Genomic DNA, 23,658 nt, shown 5'->3' with positions numbered 1-23,658 from the left:
AAATAACCAGAAACACTTGTTTCCCCGGGAAATAACCAGAAACACTTGTTTCCCCGGGAAATAACCAGAAACACTTGTTTCCCCGGGAAATAACCAGAAACACTTGTTTCCCCGGGAAATAACCAGAAACACTTGTTTCCCCGGGAAATAACCAGAAACACTTGTTTCCCCGGGAAATAACCAGAAACACTTGTTTCCCGGGAAATAACCAGAAACACTTGTTTCCCCGGGAAATAACCAGAAACACTTGTTTCCCCGGGAAATAACCAGAAACACGTGTTTCCCCGGGTGGTAGTTTGGGAAGACAGAGAAGAGACGGAGCCCAGGTGAGAGACCTCTGCGCCATCTGAGCCACGCCCTCAGGGGCAACTGTGGAACTACAGTCTCTTCCCCCTTTTCTTCCAGGCCATGAGTGAGCACGACCATTGTAAAATGCAAGCCAGACATAATGTGCTGTCTTGCCACATCAACAAAGCCACAAGGCCAACCAGTCATGGACTAAAACTCTAAGGTGAGCCAAAGCAAACCTTTCCTAAATTAAGTGTCTTGGGCATTTTGTTGTTGCTATATATCACAACACAGGTGTGTGGGCTCGCGCAGATCCGTTGAAAGAAGATTCAGAGGCACCTTAAGAATGTATTTGGCCTTTTGACAGCTGCAGGGGGGTCCAGCCTCGAAGGACTGAAGCACCTTCCCTTGGCCTCGGGCATTTTTATTTCTTGCCATTACAGTTTAGCCAGTTAATTTCCATATGCTCAAAACAATCTGAAAGGGGCTCCCAACAATACAATGCCAAGTGCAAATTCCTCCGTTTGTCAGGTACCACAGTTTTCCCGGTTTCCTGAATCAAGTTTTGCATAGGCCTTTGTATCCATGGGAAACTCCTAGACAGGCGTCACACAGAGGGCAACAAGAGAAACAAAAGGTGTCTGCTAAACAAAAGACAGATTAGGGCTAGGTGCTACTCTCTGGGGCCAGGCTAGGTGCAGCTCAGCAAGAATGCCACCACATTTTGTTAAAGTGACAGAAAGCTCCTTCAAATCCTGACTATATATATATCTACCTGGGGGAATTGACATCTGAGCAATACTGGGGCCTCCAAAGCATGAATATACACAAACAGCTAGCCATGGGGAAAAATACTAAGTGTTTACCTGTTTTGAGAAAACTATATGCAAAAGGTAAAAATACATAACCAATCGTATATATTAGTTTCAAATATTTGTAACTCAACTCAAAACCCCTAAAAAGAGCTGAGACTATAACTTTGATACTATATCATTAATTACACTTTTAATTTAAATGTTATTTATGGGCTGGGGTTATCTAGCAAGCACGAGGCCCTGGGTTCCATCACTAGCACATATAAACCGGATGTGATAGCGCAAAACCATCTTCTGTGCGTCTCGGAACTTAAAGAGAGAAAGGCAGGACCATCTGAAGTTCAAGTTCATCCTCAGCTACATAACAATTGTGAAGCCAGCATAATTTATTGTATTTACATAAGTAAATACAATAAAATAAAATGTTATTTATAATAGTCTTAATTAAAATAAATTTTTACCTTTTTTTTCTTTTTTTTTCAGAGCTGAGGACTGAACTCAGGGCCTTGTGCTTGCTAGGCAAGCGCTCTACCACTGAGCTAAATCCCCAACCATAAATTTAATTGCAAAAACAACCTGTCTTATAATAGAATTTACATGATATGTGATGTTTTCAATCATGTAGTTAACAGCAGAAATATATTAACTACAGTGCCTAAATCAGAGTATCATAGAGATTTAATATATTAAATCACCCAACAATAAAATAATATCTGCCTTGGAACTTACAAGAACACTTCATTTTATCAAATACAAGGTTCAAACATACTAAGAACAAAATATCTGTTCATATGCCAAGGACCAAGGCTAGACAATAAATTAATCCTTTAAAAAGGAATAGGAACCATTAAATTTTCTTCTTGAGTTTGAGAGGCCTTCTTGAGTTTGAGAGGCCTAAGATCTTTATAGAATATACAGACAGCAGTGATGAAATTAAGCAAGGATTTTGGAAAGAAATCAAATACTTCATTCACCATTAATTCCATAATACATCTGTCAGCACAGCCAAAACCAGTTTAAGTATCTGAATGTGAATACTATATTTAGTAAAACATTACACTACAACTAACTATAGCAGATACTGTGAAAATTTCTCTCTAGCACAGGGGTTTAGACGGAGCCTACAACATACAGCAGTCTACCAAGTGCAGAAATGCCCACAATAAGCAATCGTCTCTGGCAGTACAGTCCTATGAAATGGCATGGCAATATGAAATATAAAAAGGACAGTGACGTAACTGCAACTTCAAAACAGGAAGCAAAGATATAGAATAGTCATCTTACGCTGTACCCATTAGAAGCAGGAGCTGCGGCTTCCAGTATTTATTGTAAGGTGATTTTAGATTGCCTACTGTTTGACAGATGCTGAATTACAGTGATTAATAAAACAAAAAGGCTCTCTGCAACGAGAGAACCTGCCTGCTACAGTCTTACAAACTTAATTAAATATGGCTTTTGGAACAAAGAGAAAAACTTTTACAAAAGGAAAACTTTCTAATTGAGAACTGTGCATATAAATAGTACATTAAAATTTAAGGGGATCATGTGGACTGGTGACTATTCCATGGCTAGTTCATTAATTATACTTCCTGTATATTGTCCCCAAGACATTCTTACATGAAAATTTTCTTTCAACAATCAAATATTCCATCTAATTTTGCATATGTCATTTTTAAAAAATGTTCCCATTTTAAAATCAGGACCTCAAAGACAAATATAAACCAGTGACATCAGACACCTCTAACATCCCAGGGTCAGCACGTGTGATGGAGCTGGACACGGTTCTATGCCAACTAACTTTCATCATCTCTTTGTAAAGGTATTATCTCAATTTCTTTGGCTATCCTTTCGGCTAATGCTTTATTATTTGCTGCAATTATTCTTCGAGACATCAAATCAAATGGTCCACCTGAAATCAAATCAAATACAGAAAAGTTATACCCTGTAGAAAAACAACCAGGAGACAAGCAAGTACATAGCTATATCTTATGGCCATGCTAACATTTTAATATATTCAGTTTTCTTTAAAAAAAAAAAAAAAAGAAAAGAAAAGAAATTCATCACCCAATGACAGCGTTTCAGCCTTGAGAGGATGTAAGTTTCTAGGTATCCTTTCTGAGTAAGTACCAATATGAGGGGCCTCAAGTTTAAACGCCACCCTCTCCTTCTGCTCCTTGTGGGGACTCCTCCACTTCTTCACTGTCTGAGCGGCTGTGGACAGGCACACTCCTCCACTTCTTCACTCCTCCACTTCTTCACTGTCTGAGCGGCTGTGGACAGGCACACTCCTCCACTTCTTCACTGTCTGAGTGGCTGTGGACAGGCACACTCCTCCACTTCTTCACTCCTCCACTTCTTCACTGTCTGAGCGGCTGTGGACAGGCACACTCCTCCACTTCTTCACTCCTCCACTTCTTCACTGTCTGAGCGGCTGTGGACAGGCACACTCCTCCACTTCTTCACTGTCTGAGTGGCTGTGGACAGGCACACTCCTCCACTTCTTCACTCCTCCACTTCTTCACTGTCTGAGAGGCTGTGGACAGGCACACTCCTCCACTTCTTCACTCCTCCACTTCTTCACTGTCTGAGCGGCTGTGGACAGGCACACTCCTTCACTTCTTCATTGTCTGAGCGGCTGTGGACAGGCACACTCTTCCACTTCTTCACAGTCTGAGCAACTATGGACAGGCACACTCCTCCACTTCTTCACTCCTCCACTTCTTCACTGTCTGAGCAGCTGTGGACAGGCACACTCCTCCACTTCTTCATTGTCTGAGCGGCTGTGGACAGGCACACTCCTCCACTTCTTCACTGTCTGAGCGGCTGTGGACAGGCACACTCCTCCACTTCTTCACTGTCTGAGCGGCTGTGGACAGGCACACTCCTCCACTTCTTCACTGTCTGAGCGGCTATGGACAGGCACACTCCTCCACTTCTTCACTCTTCCACTTCTTCACTGTCTGAGCGGCTGTGGACAGGCACACTCCTCCACTTCTTCACTCTTCCACTTCTTCACTGTCTGAGCGGCTGTGGACAGGCACACTCCTCCACTTCTTCACTGTCTGAGCGGCTGTGGACAGGCACACTCCTCCACTTCTTCATTGTCTGAGCGGCTGTGGACAGGCACACTCCTCCACTTCTTCACTGTCTGAGCGGCTGTGGACAGGCACACTCCTCCACTTCTTCACTGTCTAAATGGTGATGGACAGGCACACGCCTCCACTTCTTCACTGTCTGAGCGGCTGTGGACAGGCACACTCCTCCACTTCTTCACTGTCTGAGCGGCTATGGACAGGCACACTCCTCCACTTCTTCACTCTTCCACTTCTTCACTGTCTGAGCGGCTGTGGACAGGCACACTCCTCCACTTCTTCACTCTTCCACTTCTTCACTGTCTGAGCGGCTGTGGACAGGCACACTCCTCCACTTCTTCACTGTCTGAGCGGCTGTGGACAGGCACACTCCTCCACTTCTTCACTGTCTGAGCGGCTGTGGACAGGCACACGCCTCCACTTCTTCACTGTCTAAGTGGTGGTGGACAGGTACTCACTCCGGTGTCTTTTACATGGCTTTCTTTCCACTTCCTGTTCCACCGTGCCATACTTCCTTGGTTACTGGTAAACTCTTGGAACTCAGGCTCATTTTCTCTAATTTCACCTTCTGCTCAGAGTTAATATTTAACTGACCGTGGCCAGAGCAAAAGAGGTGGTGGTCAAACTCCATTGTCTACTCTCACTATGGCCTGTTCAAAGTTCATGGTACAAGCCTCAGAGAAGAGCAGACCTTCCTGAAGCCTCTCTGGAGCTCCTGATATTCCCACTTGAAGAGTCTCAATCATTTCTCATTATGTATTACCACTAGCCACCATCTTTGTCTCTATCTCTAATGTTTGATTTTACAGAAAATTATATAGCTTATTTTTCTATTAGGACATGTTATCAACTGTGTGTTTTGTTTTGTGTTTTGTTTTCCAGAGCCCACACAGAGAGGAAAAGCCTAACAGATGTGAAGGAAACACGCTTTGGGGTGCCATGACTTCACCTGTCACATCCATCAGCACTCCACCCGCTTCGGTGACGATGATGCCAGCTCCTGCCATGTCCCAGCAGTGAATCCCCATCTCATAATATGCATCTGCGCCTCCAGTTGCCACAAGGCACATGTTAACAGCAGCTGTTCCAACACTCCGGATTCTACCATGAAAAATAAGATTGGAGAGGAAAAAAAAACAAACCCTCTCAAAAAAGGTATTCCTCTTTAAGGTCACTTTCAATGCCAACTGAGATTGCTTGCCTCAATCTAGAGAATAATTGTGGACAAAAGTATTCTCTATATACTTTAAACTTTCTCTCTATAAAAATGTTCTCTATATACTTAAAGTATATAAAATTTACATATGAAGGCTGGGGCAATGGCTTAGTGGTTAAGAGCACTTGCTGCTCTTGCAAGGACCTGAGTTCAGTTCCCAGGACTCACATGGTGGCTTATAACCACCTGGAACCACTGTGCCAGAGGATCTGATGCCCTCTTCTGGCTTCTGCAGTCACTCATGTATGTGGTGCACACATATATATGCAAGCAAACATTCCTACACATACACAAAAACAAATCTCTTAAAATAATCTTGTCACTATGTACTATGTAAATCACGAATTTATCACAAAGCAACCATTTAATAAGACAAACACGACAGATAACAAAGACTTTAAGGGATAACAAAACAAAACAAAAAACAGCAGAGAGAGCCAGGTGTGACAGCACACACCTGTAGTCACAGTACTTGAGAGGCTGAAGCAGGACAATGAGTTCAAGGCCAGCCTGGAGTACACTGTATCATTTTGTCTCAAAAAACAAAAATAGACAAATAGTGAAGAATAATGACCCTTGTGTACATTCCTGTGTCTAGACCCCAGCACCACAGTGCATTTATTTTGCACAGACAGCACAGTGCAATCTGTCTGCAGGTCGTGCAAAACACCATGCTACTGCTCACTGCCAACTGGAAAACATCATGCTTGTGCTTGAACCCACAACAGGAACCTGGGCTCTGCATGAACATTCAGTCTTTACTTTTCAAAATGTCATTGTTTTCTACAAATAACAGGAGCTTAAAAATGCTCAAAAAATATCAAGCACATAACAAAGGAAAGACTATGAAACTACTTTAAAGGAAACGGATGAGCAATGAGAATCAAGCTGTATACACTAACTAGTACACACCTTAATCTCAGCACTTGGGCAGCCAAGGCAGGAGGTTCATGAATTCAGGAAAAATCACGTATAAATAGTAAAACTGGTGGTCAAGAATTGGTCTTTGCATATTAAGTTCAAGGCCAGCTGGGGCTGCAAAGTGAGACCCTCAAAAACAAAGAGGGCTGTCAAGATGGCTTAGTGAGTCAAGTCAACTGTCACCAAGTCTGACGACCTGAGTTCCATCTTTACAGCTCACAGTGGAGGGAGAATTGACCCCTGAAAGCTGTCCTGGGACCTTCATGGTTGACCTGTAGCATATGCAGAAACACCAGCACTGGTGTTTGAAGTGCTTATGTTAATGAGTATCTCTTTCACTAAGAAATAAACACGTTAGAGCAGCAGTTCCCAACAGGAGGGCTGCAACTCCTTTGGCAAATCTCCATCTCCAAAAATATTTACACTACAATTCACAACAGTAGCAAAATTAGAGTTATGAAGTAGCAACACAATAAAGCCTGTTATAGCCTTACATACTTAATTAAATATGGCTTTTGGAGCAAAGAGAAAACCACAACACAAGGAACTTCTTAAAGGGTCTCAATACTGGGAGCCAGTGCTCTACAGTGTAGGTGAAGGAGGCTGAGGCCAGCCTGGGCAGAATGGGACCGTCTCCAAAACAAACACGCCAACAACCATAACAAAAAGGAGCCAGGGAACAAGGGAACATAACGTCTGTAAGGTACTTCAAAATTTTACCCAAATTTCCCTTTTGAATTTTTATTTATTTGTTTTGGGGTTTTTTTGGGGGAGGGGGGTGTTGTTACTGTTGTTTTTGAGACAGGGCTTCACTAAATACTCCCGGCTGGTCTGGAACTTGCCACCTTCCTACTTCAGCTTCCTGAGATACAGGGGTTCTACCATATCTACTTTGAACTCCTTTGTTAACTAATATTTCAACCTCTGGAAATAAGGGAGAGATTCATTCTCTCAAAGTTTATATTTCTTCAAAAGTACTTGAGAATTGATGAATTGTGAGTTTTGTTTTGTTTTTTTTCTGTATCTTAAAAACAAAACCTAGTATCTTTCACAGTCAATTTTAAAAAAGGATAGGAATAACATGTCACCCGTCGGATCCACTCCCCCACAAAGAATGAACCGGCTGACTCATCCAACATTTGGGTCCAGGCCCAGCTCTCCCTGAACTGTAGGACTTCTGGTGGTTAGACGAAAGCCAACATCCCTCAGGAGCTTGTAATCCAGCTCCCACATGCCAAAAGGAGTCATTTTCCTAACCTCTGGAAGAAGGGGCATACGCCTCCACTGACATACACTTGCGGCTACGTATCAAAGCCCATGCCAGCTTCCAGGCTCCCTCAGTCCCCACTCACAAGTACAAGGTACACTTTTCAAAGCCCCCGTGCCAGTCTCTTGGCCCTTCCCCTGGCTACTCCGCCTCCTTACAACTATTCTGTCTCTCTATCTGTTTTCCCGCGCTCTCCACTACTCGCTCCTGCTCCCCAGCCCTGGCAATGTTCAGTCTACTTCTTTTTCTCTGTTCTCGACTCCTCCAGATGCCCTTGGCTCTTTTTCCTCTCATATCTACAATAAAAACCTTAACCATACAATGGAGCAGTCATGTTGGCAGTTTCTTTACTGCATCTCCCTCGAATAAACACCTCTGATTTGGAGTGCATTTTACAACTTACACTTTAGTTACATATCAAGTTTAATGAACTAGCAAGAAGAGTCAATCCAACTCCAAGTAACAAGTTTTAGCATATAAAGAGGGGTAAGCTGAGCACGATGGAGATGTCCAGGATCCCAGAACTCAGGAGGTTCAGGCAGGAGCACTCTAAGTCTGATACCACCTTGGTCGACACCGTAAGACTCTGCCTGAAAGGAAACAAACTGAAACCAAAACTCAGGACAGGCTGCTTCCCTACTTCTTAAGAGAGACAGAGACACAGTAGTTCAGAGCTCAAGTTCTGCAAAGAATGGCCAGGACTGCTCACAAGTAAGTTCTTGTGCCCTACCACTCAGAGGTGCCTCACCCAAGGGTGCACAATCATCCCCACCAGGGGAACTCCTGCTGGCCTCTGGTGGACATCGAGGGCTCTTGGGCAGGGGTTCGGCAGTCAGCAAGAGCTTCTTCTTCTTAGCACCTAAGGATCACCTAAGACATCACTCTGCTGGCAGTGACACGGTGACCCAGATTCTGCACTGTATGCTCTGAACTGGATCTTCATCCGCTCCTTCTAGAGACTGAGTGTGCCTAGGAGGGAAGAGAGCTCGCACCACATCAAAAGATCTGGGTCTGCTCTCACGCTCAGCTACTTCACAACTTCTTCAAATTTTCACAGTTTTTGTCATGAAAGTGGGGACAACTTATCTTAAACTACATATGCAATGACTACAAATGATATATTAGTAAAAAGTACCATGTTTATTATAAAACTGCTCTTCCCTGGGCCTGTCCGATTTGAATTTACACAAAACTGTAGACTGAACAGGAAACACCATGAGACTATATACGATTCTTGTTTGTAACTTGATTGTGCAGTACTCAATTGTGAACCCTGAAGATGACAATGTCATGTCACAATCTCCAAACGCTGGACACATCACATTAATGCCCTCAGATCAAGCAAGTGATTCATCATAATTTACTTTATCTCATGCCTGTCGTGCCCTCCTCAGGACCTTGCTGGCTGGTTTACCTGTTCCCGTCAGTCAGACAAATCATGACTTTCAGATCTCACTTTTTTCCACGAGCAATTCTGAAATGGCACTGAAAACACAATAGAGCCCAGAAAGGAATGAGACAACAGAACATATCTTTGCTAACACCTTCCTGGTCCAACTACTAAAATAACAACAAAAACCCAAAATCAAAACCTAAAAGTTATTTATTTCAGCCAATAGCAAACAAAAAGCTAACGTAGAAACCACTTGAAGCTGTTTTACAGCCATTTTACTGCCCATGGTTAAAGTGCCAACTTTCATACAGCTAACTGTAGCACAAGCTTTGAAAAGGCACATTGTTCCTGCCTCAAGGACATTAGGCCTTAGGCCTTTAAAGTTTCATGTTCTGGGAGGTTCCACAGCTAGGTTACAAAGTTGCTCATTTACCTTACACATTACTACGCAGACCAGATTTACAGTCCCAAATCATAGTTTGTAGGATGGTCAAAATGTACTTGGAACATCTTAACTCCTAAAAGAGAAGTTACATATTGAAGAAAGAATGATCTGGAAGCCAGGGCTGTGGTCGTATCTCCATCTAGCTGTGTGATCTCCTGTGTCTGAACCTCTGAACTCAGCTATAAAACAAGGCTGGGTTACTCGATGGTCCTTGATGAGTTCTCAGAATCTATGCCCAATGATACTTCAGGAGAAAAAGAGTATTGACAATCAGCAATAAGATAAGATCCTAAATTCCTCGTCATTCAGTAGCTTTTTTGCATTCTTTGAAATGAGCTTTCACTATGCAGCCCAGCCTCCTTGCCTCAGCTTGCTCAGTACCTGGGATGACAGACAAGTGTTACAGAGCCTGGCTTCTCAATGGCTTCTCGTTCATTTGACACAGTCTCTTCTTATATAGCTCAGGCTGTCCTTGAACTATTGTCTACAGTCCTCTTATCTCAGCTTCCTAGAGGCCAAGGTTACAGGCATGCTCTACCATTCCAGGCATGCTCTACCATCCCAGGCATGCTCTACCATCCCAGGCATGCTCTACCATTCCAGGCATGCTCTACCATCCCAGGCATGCTCTACCATCCCAGGCATGCTCTACCATGCCTTGCTTCAGTGGCTTTTATAATGATTATTTTTACTCAAACAACTATAATAAAGGTCAGAAAAATGCTACTTGTATAATAAACACCTGTATAAAGTTTAAGGACATCAAATCAGTAGCTTTTCCTAAAATGTCTAGGATAAGTACTTGCTTCAAAAACAAAGAAACAAACAAACACTTTTGAGCTAGGGTCTCACTATGTTTCCCACTGGAAACCCTAACTTCTAGAATCAAGCAATCCTACTGCCTCAGCCTCCTAAGTGGGCAACAGTATCATCATACGCCATCATTCCCAGCAATATTCACTTTCGGCTTATTCACTTATAAAACTCATTATTACCGAATGTCTCTGAAGTTGGACATGAGTGTAAAACATATAACCTACCCTAGAACTAGAGACTGAGGCAGGAGGATGACAAATTCCAGGCTAGCCTGTGCTACACAGTGACATCCTATCTCAAACACAAAACAAAGCAACATTAAGAACATTAGAAAGATTTAATACAAAAGAAATCTGCTAAAAATGTAAGCATTTATAAATACAAAAATTTTAAAACAAAGCAAAGAATTCGTAAATAAACACAGTAACTACAAATAATACAAACAGCTATCACAACACAATACATTAGTAGCTGTGTCTATTAAAAACATTCAAAATTGACTTATAAATTCAAACTCCATTCTGTTTTATGCAAGAGATACACTTAAATGGAGAGACAAAAACAGACGGACAAGGCTAGATATCGTGGCACACACCTCTCAGCCCAGATCGAGGAGACTGAGGCACTGGGGAGGCCGAGGCAGCAGGACTGTGAACTCAAGGCCTGCCTAAGATACACAGCAAAATCATGTTGTAAAAATCAAAAACAAAACAAACAAAATTCATCTAAAACCACGAGGAAGATATCTAAGTCAACTCTAGTCTCCACACAAGCACAACGAACGTAGACACATGCTCAAGCACACTCACGCACCACACACACACACACACACACACACAGAAAAATAAAAATTCCTTTAGAAAGTGAAATTAGCTGCAAGTCTGGTGGGAGTGAGAAGGCTTACCCATGGATGGGAATGGAGCAAAGCTTTTCCATGTTGGAGAGAACGGTCCGTAAAGTCTCTGGCTTTCTGGACGAGCCAAACTCAGTCACCAAGAGAGATTTGCTAATATCTGAAAAGGGAAGTTATTTCAAATAAACCACAAGATGTCAATAACCAAAACCCTAGAACAAATCTGACACAATTCAGAATAAAATGAGATATTTAAATTCTTTTTCCTAGTTTTGTCAAACTTTTTTCCAAGCTTCAAATATTAAAAAACTTATAAATTAGGTATGGTGCTCGACACAACTCTGTAATTAAAAAAATAAAAATAAATCATTTAAAAAACAACAACAACAAAAAGAAATGAACTAAAAATATGCCCTCAACTTAAGTGTTTAAGAGAAAGTTTATGGCTGGGCATAGTGGTACACATCTTTAATCTAAGCACCCAGGAGACAGAAGCAGGCAGATCTCTCAGTTCAAGGCCAAGCTGGTCTACACAGCCAGTTCCAGGCAAGAGCTACAGTGAGACCTTGATTTAAAACCAAACAAAACAGGCTGGAGAGATGGCTCAGAGGTTAAGAGCACTGACTGCTCTTCCAGAGGTCCTGAGTTCAATTCCCAGCAACCATGTGGTGGCTCACAACCATCTGTAATGAGATCTGATGCCCTCTTCTGACCTGCAGTCATACATGCTGTATACATAATAAATAAATAAATCTTAAAAAAAACAAAATCAGAAAAGAAGGAAGGAAGGGAAGTAGGTAGGTAGGCTGGTTAGTTATGAAACTTATGAAAATCTGCAAAGATTCCAAAATCAAATCTGTTTGCAAGTTTAAAGTATTTACTAAACTGAAAGGATCCTTTATGAAAGAAAGGTGACTTAAAATGCCAATCAAATGTCACACTGAAACAGTTGACAATGTCTACCTCAATGAGTATGCATGTATGTATAAACACACACACATACACACAAACTTAGCTTCATACAGACAGGGTCCACATTCAGGGACTTAACTCCTCTCAGATGGCAACACCCCTCCCCTGCCCCACAAAAAAAGAAACCCTGTATCCACTGAATATGGAAACTTTTCCCACATTATCTCCCTAGGCCATAGAGTGTAACAACCATTTATACAGCATCAATACTGTATTAGCTGTAACTAACAAGGGTATGTGGACAGGTTATATGCAACTACATTATTTTATATGAAGGACTTGACCCTCACATAGACTGAGAAACTACTGGGTATCATTCTTAAGGATTCTCAGGTTTTGCTTGTTGGGAAAAGGTACAGATTTTTTTTCTCTGGTAAAGGTTTGTATAAAGCATAGGATGCCCTAGAACTGGCTTTGCCCAGGTTGGCCTCAAACTCCTGATCCTCCTGCCTCTACCTCCTGAGTGTTGGGATTCCAAGAATATGGCCCCATGCCCAACTGATCTCAGCTTTAACTGCATTATTTATGATTTATTGGCCAATAACGGGCTGAGGGGCATCCAGTCAACTGCAGGAATTCTGGGAGACTGAGATAGTGTGGCTGAAGCACGAAGTCACGAGCCTCAGAACAGGAACCTGACGGACATCAACATCTTGCCTTTGACATCACCTGACACTGTGTGCACTTGCTCAATGACACCTGCTTTTCCATGTTTTATCACACTAAAAACTGAGGTCAGGAGGGAAAAGGAAACGATAATACAATCTTGGGTCAGCTAATACTCTCTATGTCCAGAGGTTAATATACAAATACATAATTACAAGCACACTTGGCCAACGGTACCAAGTGCTGGAAGACACACCTACCTTCCTGTTGTGAGACCCGAAGTTTCTGCCCATTACAAAAGGCACCTTTTCCTTTCCTGCCAGTATACATCTTATCTTCCACACAGCTATACACAACTCCAAACTCCATCTGCATGGGAAACCAAGGCTCTTTTAGCAAATCTGAGTTTTTTCAATTAACTGAATAAAGTAACAAGAACATATAGTATATTAATAAGATGAGCAAACGCTCGACTGCAGCCCAAACACAGCAGGTCATCACACCTCAATCCTTAGCTCCCCTCCCACTCAAGTCCAGACGTGGACAACACACTGTCCCTCTCTCCTAGCCTCGGATGGAGGCAGCTTTTTGTATTTTCTACAATGAACCCTGTGTCTGCCTGCATCAGGATCCTTGCTCATGCATTCTCTGACAAACTCCATCCACGGATCCTCCTTCTCTTCTGGAACCTTTTCACATCCTTACTGCTCATTTGAATTCTTGCCCCCTACACCTTCATGCTGAATTTAATAGCTAACAGAAAGGTACTGGGAGGTGTGGCTTTTAAGAGGCATCTGCCTTCTACCATGTAAGGATTCAGCCTTCTTCCTCTCCAGCAGCCTAAGACGCACAGCCTCGGAAGAGAATGGTTTCACCAGACACTAACCTTAAACCCCAGCCTCCACTGTGTACCGAGGTATTTACATTATTTACCCAGTCTCCTGGGTTCTATTAAAGCAGCCCCTTCACTATCAAAGGACAAAAAGTCACATTTTGTACTTCCTAATCCCCTGACACCCTGCAGTCTGAGTTCTGCACTGCCCAGTCAGTCTACTGTAACTATAATAAATCTCTGCTGACCCCAAATGCTGGAGATGGGCAGCCATCCTCAAAGCTCTTCAATACTTCATTTAAAAGCTCCATGTTTCCCTGAGGTGTCCTTTAAAAGTTGACACCTCAGGCTTTCTACCCATCTTGCACGGCGTCCATTTCCCTGCTAGCACTTCAGATTCTCATGGTGCCTTCAAATCCACAGATTCAACTACTAAGAATAATTCTGGCTCCCATAAATCCCATCACAGGGGTCTACGCTTTGTAACTGTCTTGCAGAAACCTCTTTCAAAGAGGTCAAAATCATACCAACTTTGCCAAACTGTTCTTTCTGATAAAACTCCTTTTGTTGTTGTTGTTGTTGTTGTCCTTCTTCTTCTTCTTCTTCTTCTTCTTCTTCTTCTTCTTCTTCTTCTTCTTCTTCTTCTTCTTCTTCTTCTTCCTTCCTCTTCCTCTTCTTCTTCTACTAACATACCCAGCTTCTAAGACGCCTTATGTTATGAACAGTCCCCCATTGCACTATGGACAGAACTGCTTATATCCTTCTCTGCCTTCCTCTACATGTTACCTTTACCTGATGACACGCCTGACTGTAACAAACTAAGGATTCAAAAGGAGAGACCACTTTACGCTCTGGCTGAATCTGTGCTAAAGGCTTATTTAGGACCACCTGGTGTGCTATGTGACCAATGCAGCCAGTAACCAAGAGCTTTGTACTAACATGTTTTTAGTGTGTGTGTGTGTGTGTGTGTGTGTGTGTGTGTGTGTGTGTGCGCATGCCGTGCATGAACGTTGCTAGCAATTCACCTCAGGGGTTTATATACGCTACGCAAGCACTCTACCACTTAGCCTTGGGTTTTTATTTCAGAAATTTCTGAAATATATTTTTGTTCATATTAATAAAATGCAGTGTACAAGCTCCTTGAAGACAGCAGCCGAACAGCCAAAAAGCAGGGAACGAATAAAAAGGGACCACAGCAGCCAACAGATTTCACTCTACTGGGTTTTGCATGTAAGAATTCAATTATGTCTACGTTCCTAAACACACCCGAATTCCAGCCATCCTTCAGCCCCAGACACCTCACTGCCTTTCAATGGCTCCCTTCACTAACATCATGAAGACATGTTTCGAAATGTCCCACCTCGTCTCTGAGACATTTTAGTCACATTAACTCCTGTCGTAGCTACGTGTGTCATAAGTATGATGGTGATTTGTGTTTCCTTTACTTGTGTTCACTTTCTCCTTCCAACTATGTCTTCTCAGGAAACAACCTTATCCACTGGAAATGCATGTGAAGATGTCCCCAGTCTTGTAGCTTATGTTCACAGTGATGTGGTGGCACAAACCAAACACCAGACAGATTTACTTTTTCTCAAAAAAGGAAAGCAAGGTATTTTATGAACCATACATTTAAGACATACCTGTTTATTTACAACGAAGCCAATAGAAACAGCTACAAAAGGAAACCTGAAAAAAAATACACAAACTAACCAAGACAGAATTTAATTTCAACAAGTACTTATAAGATTATTTCAAATTAATTCTCATGACCCTGAAGATGGAATATGTCATGAGTTATACATATAAATGAGAGAAAGAGGCACCACACACACACACACACACACGATGCTTCTACAGACATTAACATGACTGAAAGGGTCATAAGGAACTGGCAACAACATCACTTCCAGAAAGGGATCCTCAGTCCCAGGGCCACAGAGTGGGAAGAAAACTGCACTGCACACCATCCATCCCACAGCTCCTTATGTCAAACACTGTAAGGAAAGTAACTATGTACACGCTTGGTTTTCAAAATACAAATTCAAAGTTCCTTAACACTGGTCACAGTTAAAAAGAAAACCGTAGCTTGAGTTTTCCTGCCTGGCCCACAGTCAGGACAAATCTCTCTCACCCGCCAGTCCCACAGCCGCTCAGACCCGACCAAGTAAACACAGAGACTTATATTGCTTACAAACTGTATGGCCGTGGCAGGCTTCTTGCTAACTGTTCTTGCAGCTTAAATTAATCCATTTCTATAAATCTATACCTTGCCACGTGGCTCGTGGCTTACCGGCATCTTCACATGCTGTTTGTCATCATGGCGGCTGGCAGTGTCTCTGACTCAGCCTTCCACTTCCCAGCTTTATTCTCCTCCATGTCCCGCCTACACTTCCTGCCTAGCCAATGACCAATCAGTGTTTTATTTATTGACCAATCAGCAACACATTTGCCATACAGAACATCCCACAGCAGAAAACATTCCTTTCAGTTTCCCCACAAGCAATAAACCAGGGAGGAAAAATTATTCGTTCCTATTCTGACATGGAACTTGGAGCTGAATGTTAGAAAAATAAACACAGTTAGCCAGTGATTTTTACGGTTTCTAGTTTGCACAAAGATATTTTATATTCTCACATATAAGAGAATCAGAATTTTTGAAAAATTAGGCAAAATAGGTTCAAACATAACTGAAATAAGCTTAAATACTGATGAAAATAAGCATAAGTATTTAACATGGAATTAAAAAACACATTACAACCTTTTGATTTATTCAATGTCTCTCAAGCAACTTCCGTATTTAAAAGGTACGGTGCCTTGTCACATGTGGATTCTATGCCTTATAGCTTTATAGACTTTAGGAACTGTCTATATAGCATACTCACATGTGTGCGCACACACAGTTACAAGACAACTTATCCTTACCAGACCAGGCACTATACTTAGTTCTTACAAAAGTGAACAACAAGAATCCCAGAGAGAAGTAATTCTATGAAGCAGGTGCTATTAATATGGCCATTTTACAAGGTCTTTTTAAAAACTAAGCTATCACTAGGTAGTTTATGCTAGCCTGGAATTCAATGTGTAGCCCAGGCTTGCCTCAAACCCACGATCCTCCTGCCTCCACCTCCCAAGTGCTAGGATTATAGTTTCTGTCAACTTAACACATATCTAGACTTATCTGAGAAAAGGAAATCGCAATTGAGGAACTGTCGACATCAAACTGGCCTTCGAGAATGTCTGTGGGGCATTATTTTAACTACTAATTGATGTAAGGGAGGCCAGCCCACTGTGGGTGGTGCCATCTCTGGGCAGGCGGGCTTGGGCAACAGAAGAAAGGTAGCAGAGCAAGCCAGGGGAAGCAGCACGCCGGTGAGCAGTCCTCCGTGGTTTGTACCTTGGCTCCCTCAATGGTGAACGGTAGAGAGTAAGAGGAAATAGGCCTTCCTCCCCACGTTGCTTTTGGTCATGGTTTTATCACAGCAACAGACAACTAACTAGAACATTTGGATCTTAAGCATTTTTTAACCTTTATTTTTATTTTATGTGTATGGGTGTTTAAACAACATGTTCATGCAGTGTCTGTGCAGATCAGAAGAGGGTGTTGGATCCCACGGGACTGAAGTTCCAGATGGCTGTGAGAGGCCATGTGGGTGCTGGGAATCTAATCTGGGTCCTCTGGAAGAGCAGCCTGTACCCTGAGCCATCTCTCCAGCCTGGTTTTACGTAAATTTTAAACTGAGGCTTAGGAAGACTAACTGCGCTCAGTCACAAAGCCAATAAATAAGCTGCAGGATTCAAATCTCAGTCTGTAGATCTCAACACCCACCCCCTTTAGTGTCCCTCTTTTCTCTTAGAGTGAACTCACTGTACAGAGTACTCCATCAGTGACCTGTACCAATTCCTTTACTGACCTGAGCACCCAAGTGAATTTTTCATTTTTTTGACATTTAAAGAATGGCAACCAGGCACAAGTCCATACAGTACCCTTCCTTCACTTCCTCCTCATCGTAGAAAACACCTGCATAGGAAATGTAGCTCCACTGCTACATTTTATACAGTTTCTTAGAATAAAGAACAAAAACAACTTATACAGCTTCCTAAAGTATGTATCGCCTTGCACAGAGAATCATCCAGTTAACAACAGTGATTATATTAAAATTAAAGGCATACCTATGTACAAAGTTGGTCGTCCCATCAATAGGGTCAATGATCCACGTGGGGTTGTCTGTGAAGACCGTCTTTTCCCCAGCCGCCACAGATTCTTCCCCAATGAAACTGAAAGCAAGAAACACAGACTTCTAACCTCTAAATTAGAGTCAGAACTTTAAGCTTCATTTCCTTAGCTACAGGGTCTACCATGAAACACAATCCAAGGCTAGACTATTGTTCTATTGCTGCTCGCTCTTTCTTTCTTTCTTTCTTTCTTTTTTTCTTTCTTTCTTCTTTTTTTTTCCATTTTTTTTTTTTTTTTTTTTTTTTTTTTTTTGGTTTTTCAAGACAGGGTTTCTCTGTGTAGCTCTGGCTGTCCTGGAACTTGCTTTGTAAATCAGGCTGGCCTTGAACTCACAGAGATCCACCTGCCTCTGCCTCCTGAGTGCTGGGATTGAAGGAGTGCACCACCATCACCTGGCCCATTTTCTTTCTAAAAATAACACACACACACACACACACACACACACACACACGATAAACATGACAAAGCTCTACTTTCTCCAGAACAAAGGCATGTGAAACAGTACAGACTCCTACATCCTAAATGCAATGCTGGCATAAATGCAGGATCTGAGAAGGTCCTCCTTAAAATGAGAAATTGAGGAAATACAGTGATTTCAAAAGTGAGAACACAGGGAGGGTGTGGCTGCAGTGCCTAAAATCCCAGCACTCTAGAGGTACAAGTGAAATCATGAATTCCTGGAGAGCTTGGGCAAGACTGAGACTTTGTCATAAAATCAAACCAATTGAAATAAATAATAAAAGGTCACAGATTCTCTAGTACCTATCAAGATGTAGAGCCCATACAGCACTTTCTTTTGAATCCACAGAACACAACAGGAGTGACAGTTGAATGGCCTTGTTACTGGCCTGGTGGATTCCATCTTGTTCACACTGCTTCTCCCTCCCCATCCCGGGAGAAGCCAGCTTCCATGTAGCTCTGAGAGGATGCCACAAAAGTGCCGAACTGGGGAAGCTGCCAGGAGACGACCACAGGGAGCTGCAGCTGCCAGCAACCACAGATGTGAAGGGATACTCCAGACCTACTGGAGCCTTGGGGACTGCACCTCTGGACCACTGACTGAAACTTCCAGAGACCGCAGCCAGGGCCATGCAGTCCAGCTACTCCCATTTTCCCAACTCTAGCGAAACTGTGACGCACTATGTCTGTCATTTAGAATTACTTTAATAGGAGTAATAGATAACAGAACAGTCAGTAAGTTAATGTGACTATAAACTACCGCCATGACTGTGTACAACAACTATAAGTTGATTTTATAAATGGTGTCTGAGTTCATTAGTTTCTTCTCTGTTTTCTTTTGTGAATTTTTCATTTTTTGACATTGAACTGTCCTAATAAATATTTGTCCTCTTTCTCTTCTATTTTATTAGAAGGAAGTATATTCAGTCACAATTTTAAATATTGTTCCTTCTCAGTGGCTAAAAGGCTGATAATGGCTGATGCCACCGGAGGAAGAAGGAACAGAACTATAGCCTACAGCTGTCAGAGGATGGCTTTTAACTTCTTAAAGGTCTGGGGATCAGACTCGGGGACTTGCACATGCAGAATGTTCTACTGCTGACCTGTTTCCAGCCTGGAGTTTCCTGAGACAGGCTCTCACTGGGTGGCCCTGGGCGGCTACACATCCCCATGCCTCTTAACTCCATCTCCTGAGTGTCAGAATTAGGGGCATCTGCCACCTTGCCTGGCTGACAACAGTGTTTCTGCTAATTCCTGTGTCTGTGCAGAGTCCTGACTTTGGGATTTTCTCTCAAACTTCCCAATGCTACCATTTCTCTCACACGTAAGGGACTCTGCAATGCACGAGTTTAACTGAGCTTTTCTACTGTGCCTGCAGCAGCAGACAATTGCCTCCACCATCTAAGGAATCCAAAGACCCCCTCTTCCCCGACCCCTAGAACCGCAGTACAGGCAACCGACCTAACTCAGCACCAGGGGCTCCTTCTCAGGATTTGGAATCTTAACTAATGAGGCACAAATATCTAAAAGACTGGTCAGAAAGAGTCAATGCCATCAGTCAAGACCAAGACCGCACACACTATCCAAAGCAATGGCCCAGACATCACTCACAGCTGTGTCTTCTTCTTCCCCATCAGCCTGAGCTGCCCAATAACTCAAACAGGCTCCTCCTTTTCAAGCTTAAGTCAACTTACAAATCTGTACCTAGAAGCAATACTGGCCTAGATTACAACCTAGGCTTACTTTTATCACTTTAAATTGGTGCAAGAAATACCTGTGAGATGGGTACTTTTCCTTTATAGAAGAGAGAAGCATCTGTTCAACTTTCTGGTCGGTAACTGTTACCAAGTCAGCTGGAGAACTTTTAATCATAACATTCATCTCATTTTTTAGAGCTTCACAGATCATCTAAAAAGACATTTTTGGTGAGCAAGTAAAAAATATGTAAGTAATTTTAAACCAAACAAAAAGGTACATTACAAAAATAATTTCAAGCATTCAATCAGTCTTACATAATGTTCTTAATTTTTCTTTCAAAAATGTCTATGAAATAAGACATTTTAGAGTTATGACTTTCTAGGTAAAATATTACATAATTTCATATTCTATTTTAGATTCAGGACTGTCATCACAAAAGCTTAACAATACACACTGGAAAATCCAGCTGGGGATGTCATGTAGTGCCAGTGCCTGCCTAACACGCACACAGTCCCAGGTTCCATCCCTGGTGCCACATACACACGATTCCACTGTAGTTAAAGCGTTTAGTAAGACAGACAATGTAGACTAATCGGAATATGCTTTACCGAACAAGGCTGTACTGTGGTCTCTACACACATCACACTCCGGCAGGGAAACTGTGGTTCACACATACCTCTCCAGCTCGTCTTGCGAGGGTGACCGCATAGTCCATGCACTCTTGCCAGGGGTCGGACATCTTCTAAACACATCCAACACAGGGAAGCACAACACAGTTACAAACTCTGCAATCACTCACTGACACAAGCATCTCCATTAGAAACTTACTTTGATTTTGATTCAGCCCTTCCCTGGTTTAGAGTTCAACATTTTTGCCCAAGATAAAGGCCCAGTAAACATCATTTTGAAACAACACATATTTCACCTCTATAGTAGAAAATGTTTGTTACTGTTGTTGTTTTGAGTCAGTGTCTCATAGTCCAGGCTGGTCTCAAACTCAATAAACAGTCAAGGATGACCTTGAACTCCTGATGCCCTGCCTCTACTTCCCAAGTGCTAGGATTAAAGACATGTGCCACTATACTCAACTTAATAGAAGAATTATATCAAAGCAAAAATATGTTCTATGAAGTTGTCTCCCAAAGTGTCCATATAGTATCACATTTGGGAAGTGGCCATACCATATCATATTGTCGGGACAGCAGGGATCCAACTGAAGCTTAGGTAGGTCAAGATGAGATCAAGAAGTAGTCTAAAGGTCAGGTATATGAGTGGGTGGAGAACAAGAAAAGAACTCCAGGAAGGCTGAAATCAAAGCAGGTGTAGCTAAAGTTTTCCTGCCTGGCCCACAGTCAGGACAAATCTCTCTCACCTGCCAGTCCCACAGCCGCTCAGACCCGACCAAGTAAATACAGAGACTTATATTGGTTACAAACTGTATGGCTGTGGCAGGTTTCTTGCTAACTGTTCTTAGAGCTTAAATTAATCCATTTCTATAAATCTATACCTTGCCACGTGGTTCGTGGCTTACCGGCATCTTCACATGCTGTTTCTCATCATGGCGACTGGCAGTGTCTCTCTGACTCAGCCTTCCACTTCCCAGCTTTATTCTCCTCCTTGTCCCACCTACACTTCCTGCCTGGCCACTTTAAATCTTTGTTTAAAGACAAAGGAGCAAAAGATGTCTGTGTTAACTGAGCTCCGGGAAGCTAAGTGCTTTGTACATGGAATTTTTTTTTTTTAATAAGGTTGTAAAGGTGAAGAATTTAAGGCATACAGATTAGAAATAATTTGCCCAATGTTATACAGGCAGATTTTACAGAATGTATACTCAATTCTGATTTGAAAGTTCCTTGCTTTCCATTACAGCATTCTGAGGGAAAAAAAAACTTTAGGTCTAAAAATATAATTATAAAAGCAAAGGCACCATTTACCTCCTAGGCTTCAGGGAGGGGGAAGTATAACCGTGTGACTTGCCAGCTTTCTGCTGGCCGCTAGCGACCCACAGGCCTGACCACAGCTAACAGGAGTTCTTCGCACAGAGAGGCATGGGAGCGGTCATGCTCAGAAAAAGTGGCCTTCTTCATAAAGCCACGCTAACTCTGTCTGCTGCACAACGGAGAGCAAGTGACGCTGTGCTTCCTCTTGAAGAGCATCTGAACTCTCTGCCTCACTGCACAGGAAAAGCAGCACAGTGACACGGAGCAGATGGACAAGTGTCTACTGGCTGCTGCTTCCTTTTCCTTGAGACAAGGTGGGCTTTAAACGCTTGACCATCCTGACTCAGTTTTCAGAATGCTGGCTGGGATGACAGCCACATGCCATCGTGACTAAATGCCTTTTCCTTGTGATACAAGCATTCAAGTAACTGTAAAAGACTACTACTCTAAGTTATACGACAAACTGCTTAGTGCTCTTCAAGAATGGTTTCTACACTATCAATCTTGTTCTTATTCCACTCTTCTCGTCTCCTCACAACTCAACTGTCTTGGGCTGGGCTTCCTCACCAGAAACTGCTCCTGCCTCTCACATGTCACTTTGTGACAACACTAACCACTAACAGAACACCTACCGATTCCCCAAGACCGTTTCAAAAGCTATCCATCATATCTTCAAGGCATTATCCAGACGAATAGATATCAACCAATAGACATTTGCAGAAAAAAAAATGCTGTTGCTATACAGCATTTAGTCATTTGTATGCATGCTACATCTTTTCAACCAGTCTGAATATATTTCTTGAGGAAAGGGGGCTGATAAATGAAATCTTCTGAGGTGCCCTGAAATTTACAGGGTCCACAACAGGGAATAAGGGAAGTCAATTAGGTAACAGTTGTTGGGGTTTGTTCTTTTTTGTGGGGTAGGAGTGGGGGCAATAATGGAGAACTAAAAAACCTGTGCGTTGAAATCCAAAAATACCATTATCTATAAATCTCAGACGTACTTTTTACCCTTGTTGTTGGTAGTTTACAAAATGTGCCCCAAGTCTTGGTCCTTTTCCTAGCTAGTATATGTAAATGGCTCAATAAACCCTTTTATTTCAAAGACCTCTTTGCCACAAGACTTGCTTTCATGGGGGTTATATTCTATCAGCCTTCACTTTGGGAACAAAAGTCATACAGACTTCAAACTGTCTCTATCCTGTACAGCCACTCCGCTCCCCTGTCACTTGTCCCTGCTCCTGACGTAAGACATCGCCGGACCTGGGCCTGTCCATCCCTAACCCTGTGATTTCGGGACCCCGAGAACTTGCCATATAGATCCCTGAGGGTTTCTGCAAAGTCGGGCGTATTCTGCGACATAGAACCCCGGAGATCAAGGAGGATGGCCTGGCGAAGCCGCTCGGCTGTTTCCGGAGTACTCCGGAAAGCAGAGCCGGGAGGAGGGCCCGGCCACCGCCCCGGCCCAGCATGGGGGCAGCTCGCCGGCAGCTCGTCCGAGCCTGCGCCTCAGCCCCCGCTGCGCGGGGATGCAGGGACAGAACGGACTTACCTCGTGTGAGCGCGCACTGCGAAGCTCAACTGCCGGGGTCGAGGGCTCGGCTCTTCCGGAGGTAACGGGGCTGCTCCGACAGGAAGTCCCGCCCCCTGAGGCCTCCGGGCGGGGACCGGACGTCTAGAAACCCCGCCTTCACGTCTGGACTCAGCCCGGAGTTGCCAACCTGGACGTCCTTGGCGTTGGGAGGGCTGGTCTGGTTGAAGTTGGTGTATTCTGGCATTCTCCTGCATACCCTTTCTTCTCTAAGAACCCC

General features: G+C 42.9%; 1 protein-coding gene across 2 annotated transcripts; it reads right to left on the bottom strand.

The window, feature by feature from the left end:
* Positions 1-628: 628 nt before the first annotated feature.
* On the bottom strand, positions 629-23,499 carry Impa1 (inositol monophosphatase 1). 2 transcript variants are annotated; one of them, XM_052715083.1, is made up of 9 exons: positions 23,400-23,499; positions 20,584-20,649; positions 19,984-20,117; positions 17,687-17,791; positions 15,157-15,202; positions 12,945-13,053; positions 11,158-11,266; positions 5,145-5,296; positions 629-3,012 (listed from the first exon to the last, which is right to left on the bottom strand). In XM_052715083.1, the coding sequence occupies exons 2-9, from the start codon at positions 20,644-20,646 to the stop codon at positions 2,897-2,899; spliced, it is 834 nt and encodes a 277-aa protein (XP_052571043.1). In that variant the 5' UTR covers positions 20,647-20,649; positions 23,400-23,499; the 3' UTR covers positions 629-2,896. The 2 variants fall into 2 exon arrangements, with proteins under 2 accessions (XP_052571043.1, XP_052571042.1); XM_052715082.1 differs by lacking the exon at positions 23,400-23,499 and adding an exon at positions 23,161-23,335.
* Positions 23,500-23,658: the final 159 nt, after the last annotated feature.

The sequence above is a fragment of the Peromyscus californicus genome, unplaced genomic scaffold (genome assembly GCF_007827085.1).
Source record: "Peromyscus californicus insignis strain IS unplaced genomic scaffold, ASM782708v3 Scaffold_5__1_contigs__length_169319896, whole genome shotgun sequence".
In the NCBI taxonomy this organism is placed as follows: domain Eukaryota; kingdom Metazoa; phylum Chordata; class Mammalia; order Rodentia; family Cricetidae; genus Peromyscus; species Peromyscus californicus.
Note: the sequence above shows the minus strand (reverse complement) of the source record. Positions and strands in the feature narration are given on the sequence as shown.

Bases quoted from the DNA above. Each gene is read 5' to 3' on its own strand.
- Impa1 (XM_052715082.1), bottom strand. From the start codon at position 23,319: ATGCTGGGCCGGGGCGGTGGCCGGGCCCTCCTCCCGGCTCTGCTTTCC. The intron at 20,650-23,160 runs GCAAGTTCTCGG...GGATGTGTTTAG, and splicing joins AACCCTCAGGGATCTATATG to AAGATGTCCGACCCCTGGCA. The intron at 20,118-20,583 runs GTATGTGTGAAC...ATGTCTTTTTAG, and splicing joins TCGCAAGACGAGCTGGAGAG to ATGATCTGTGAAGCTCTAAA.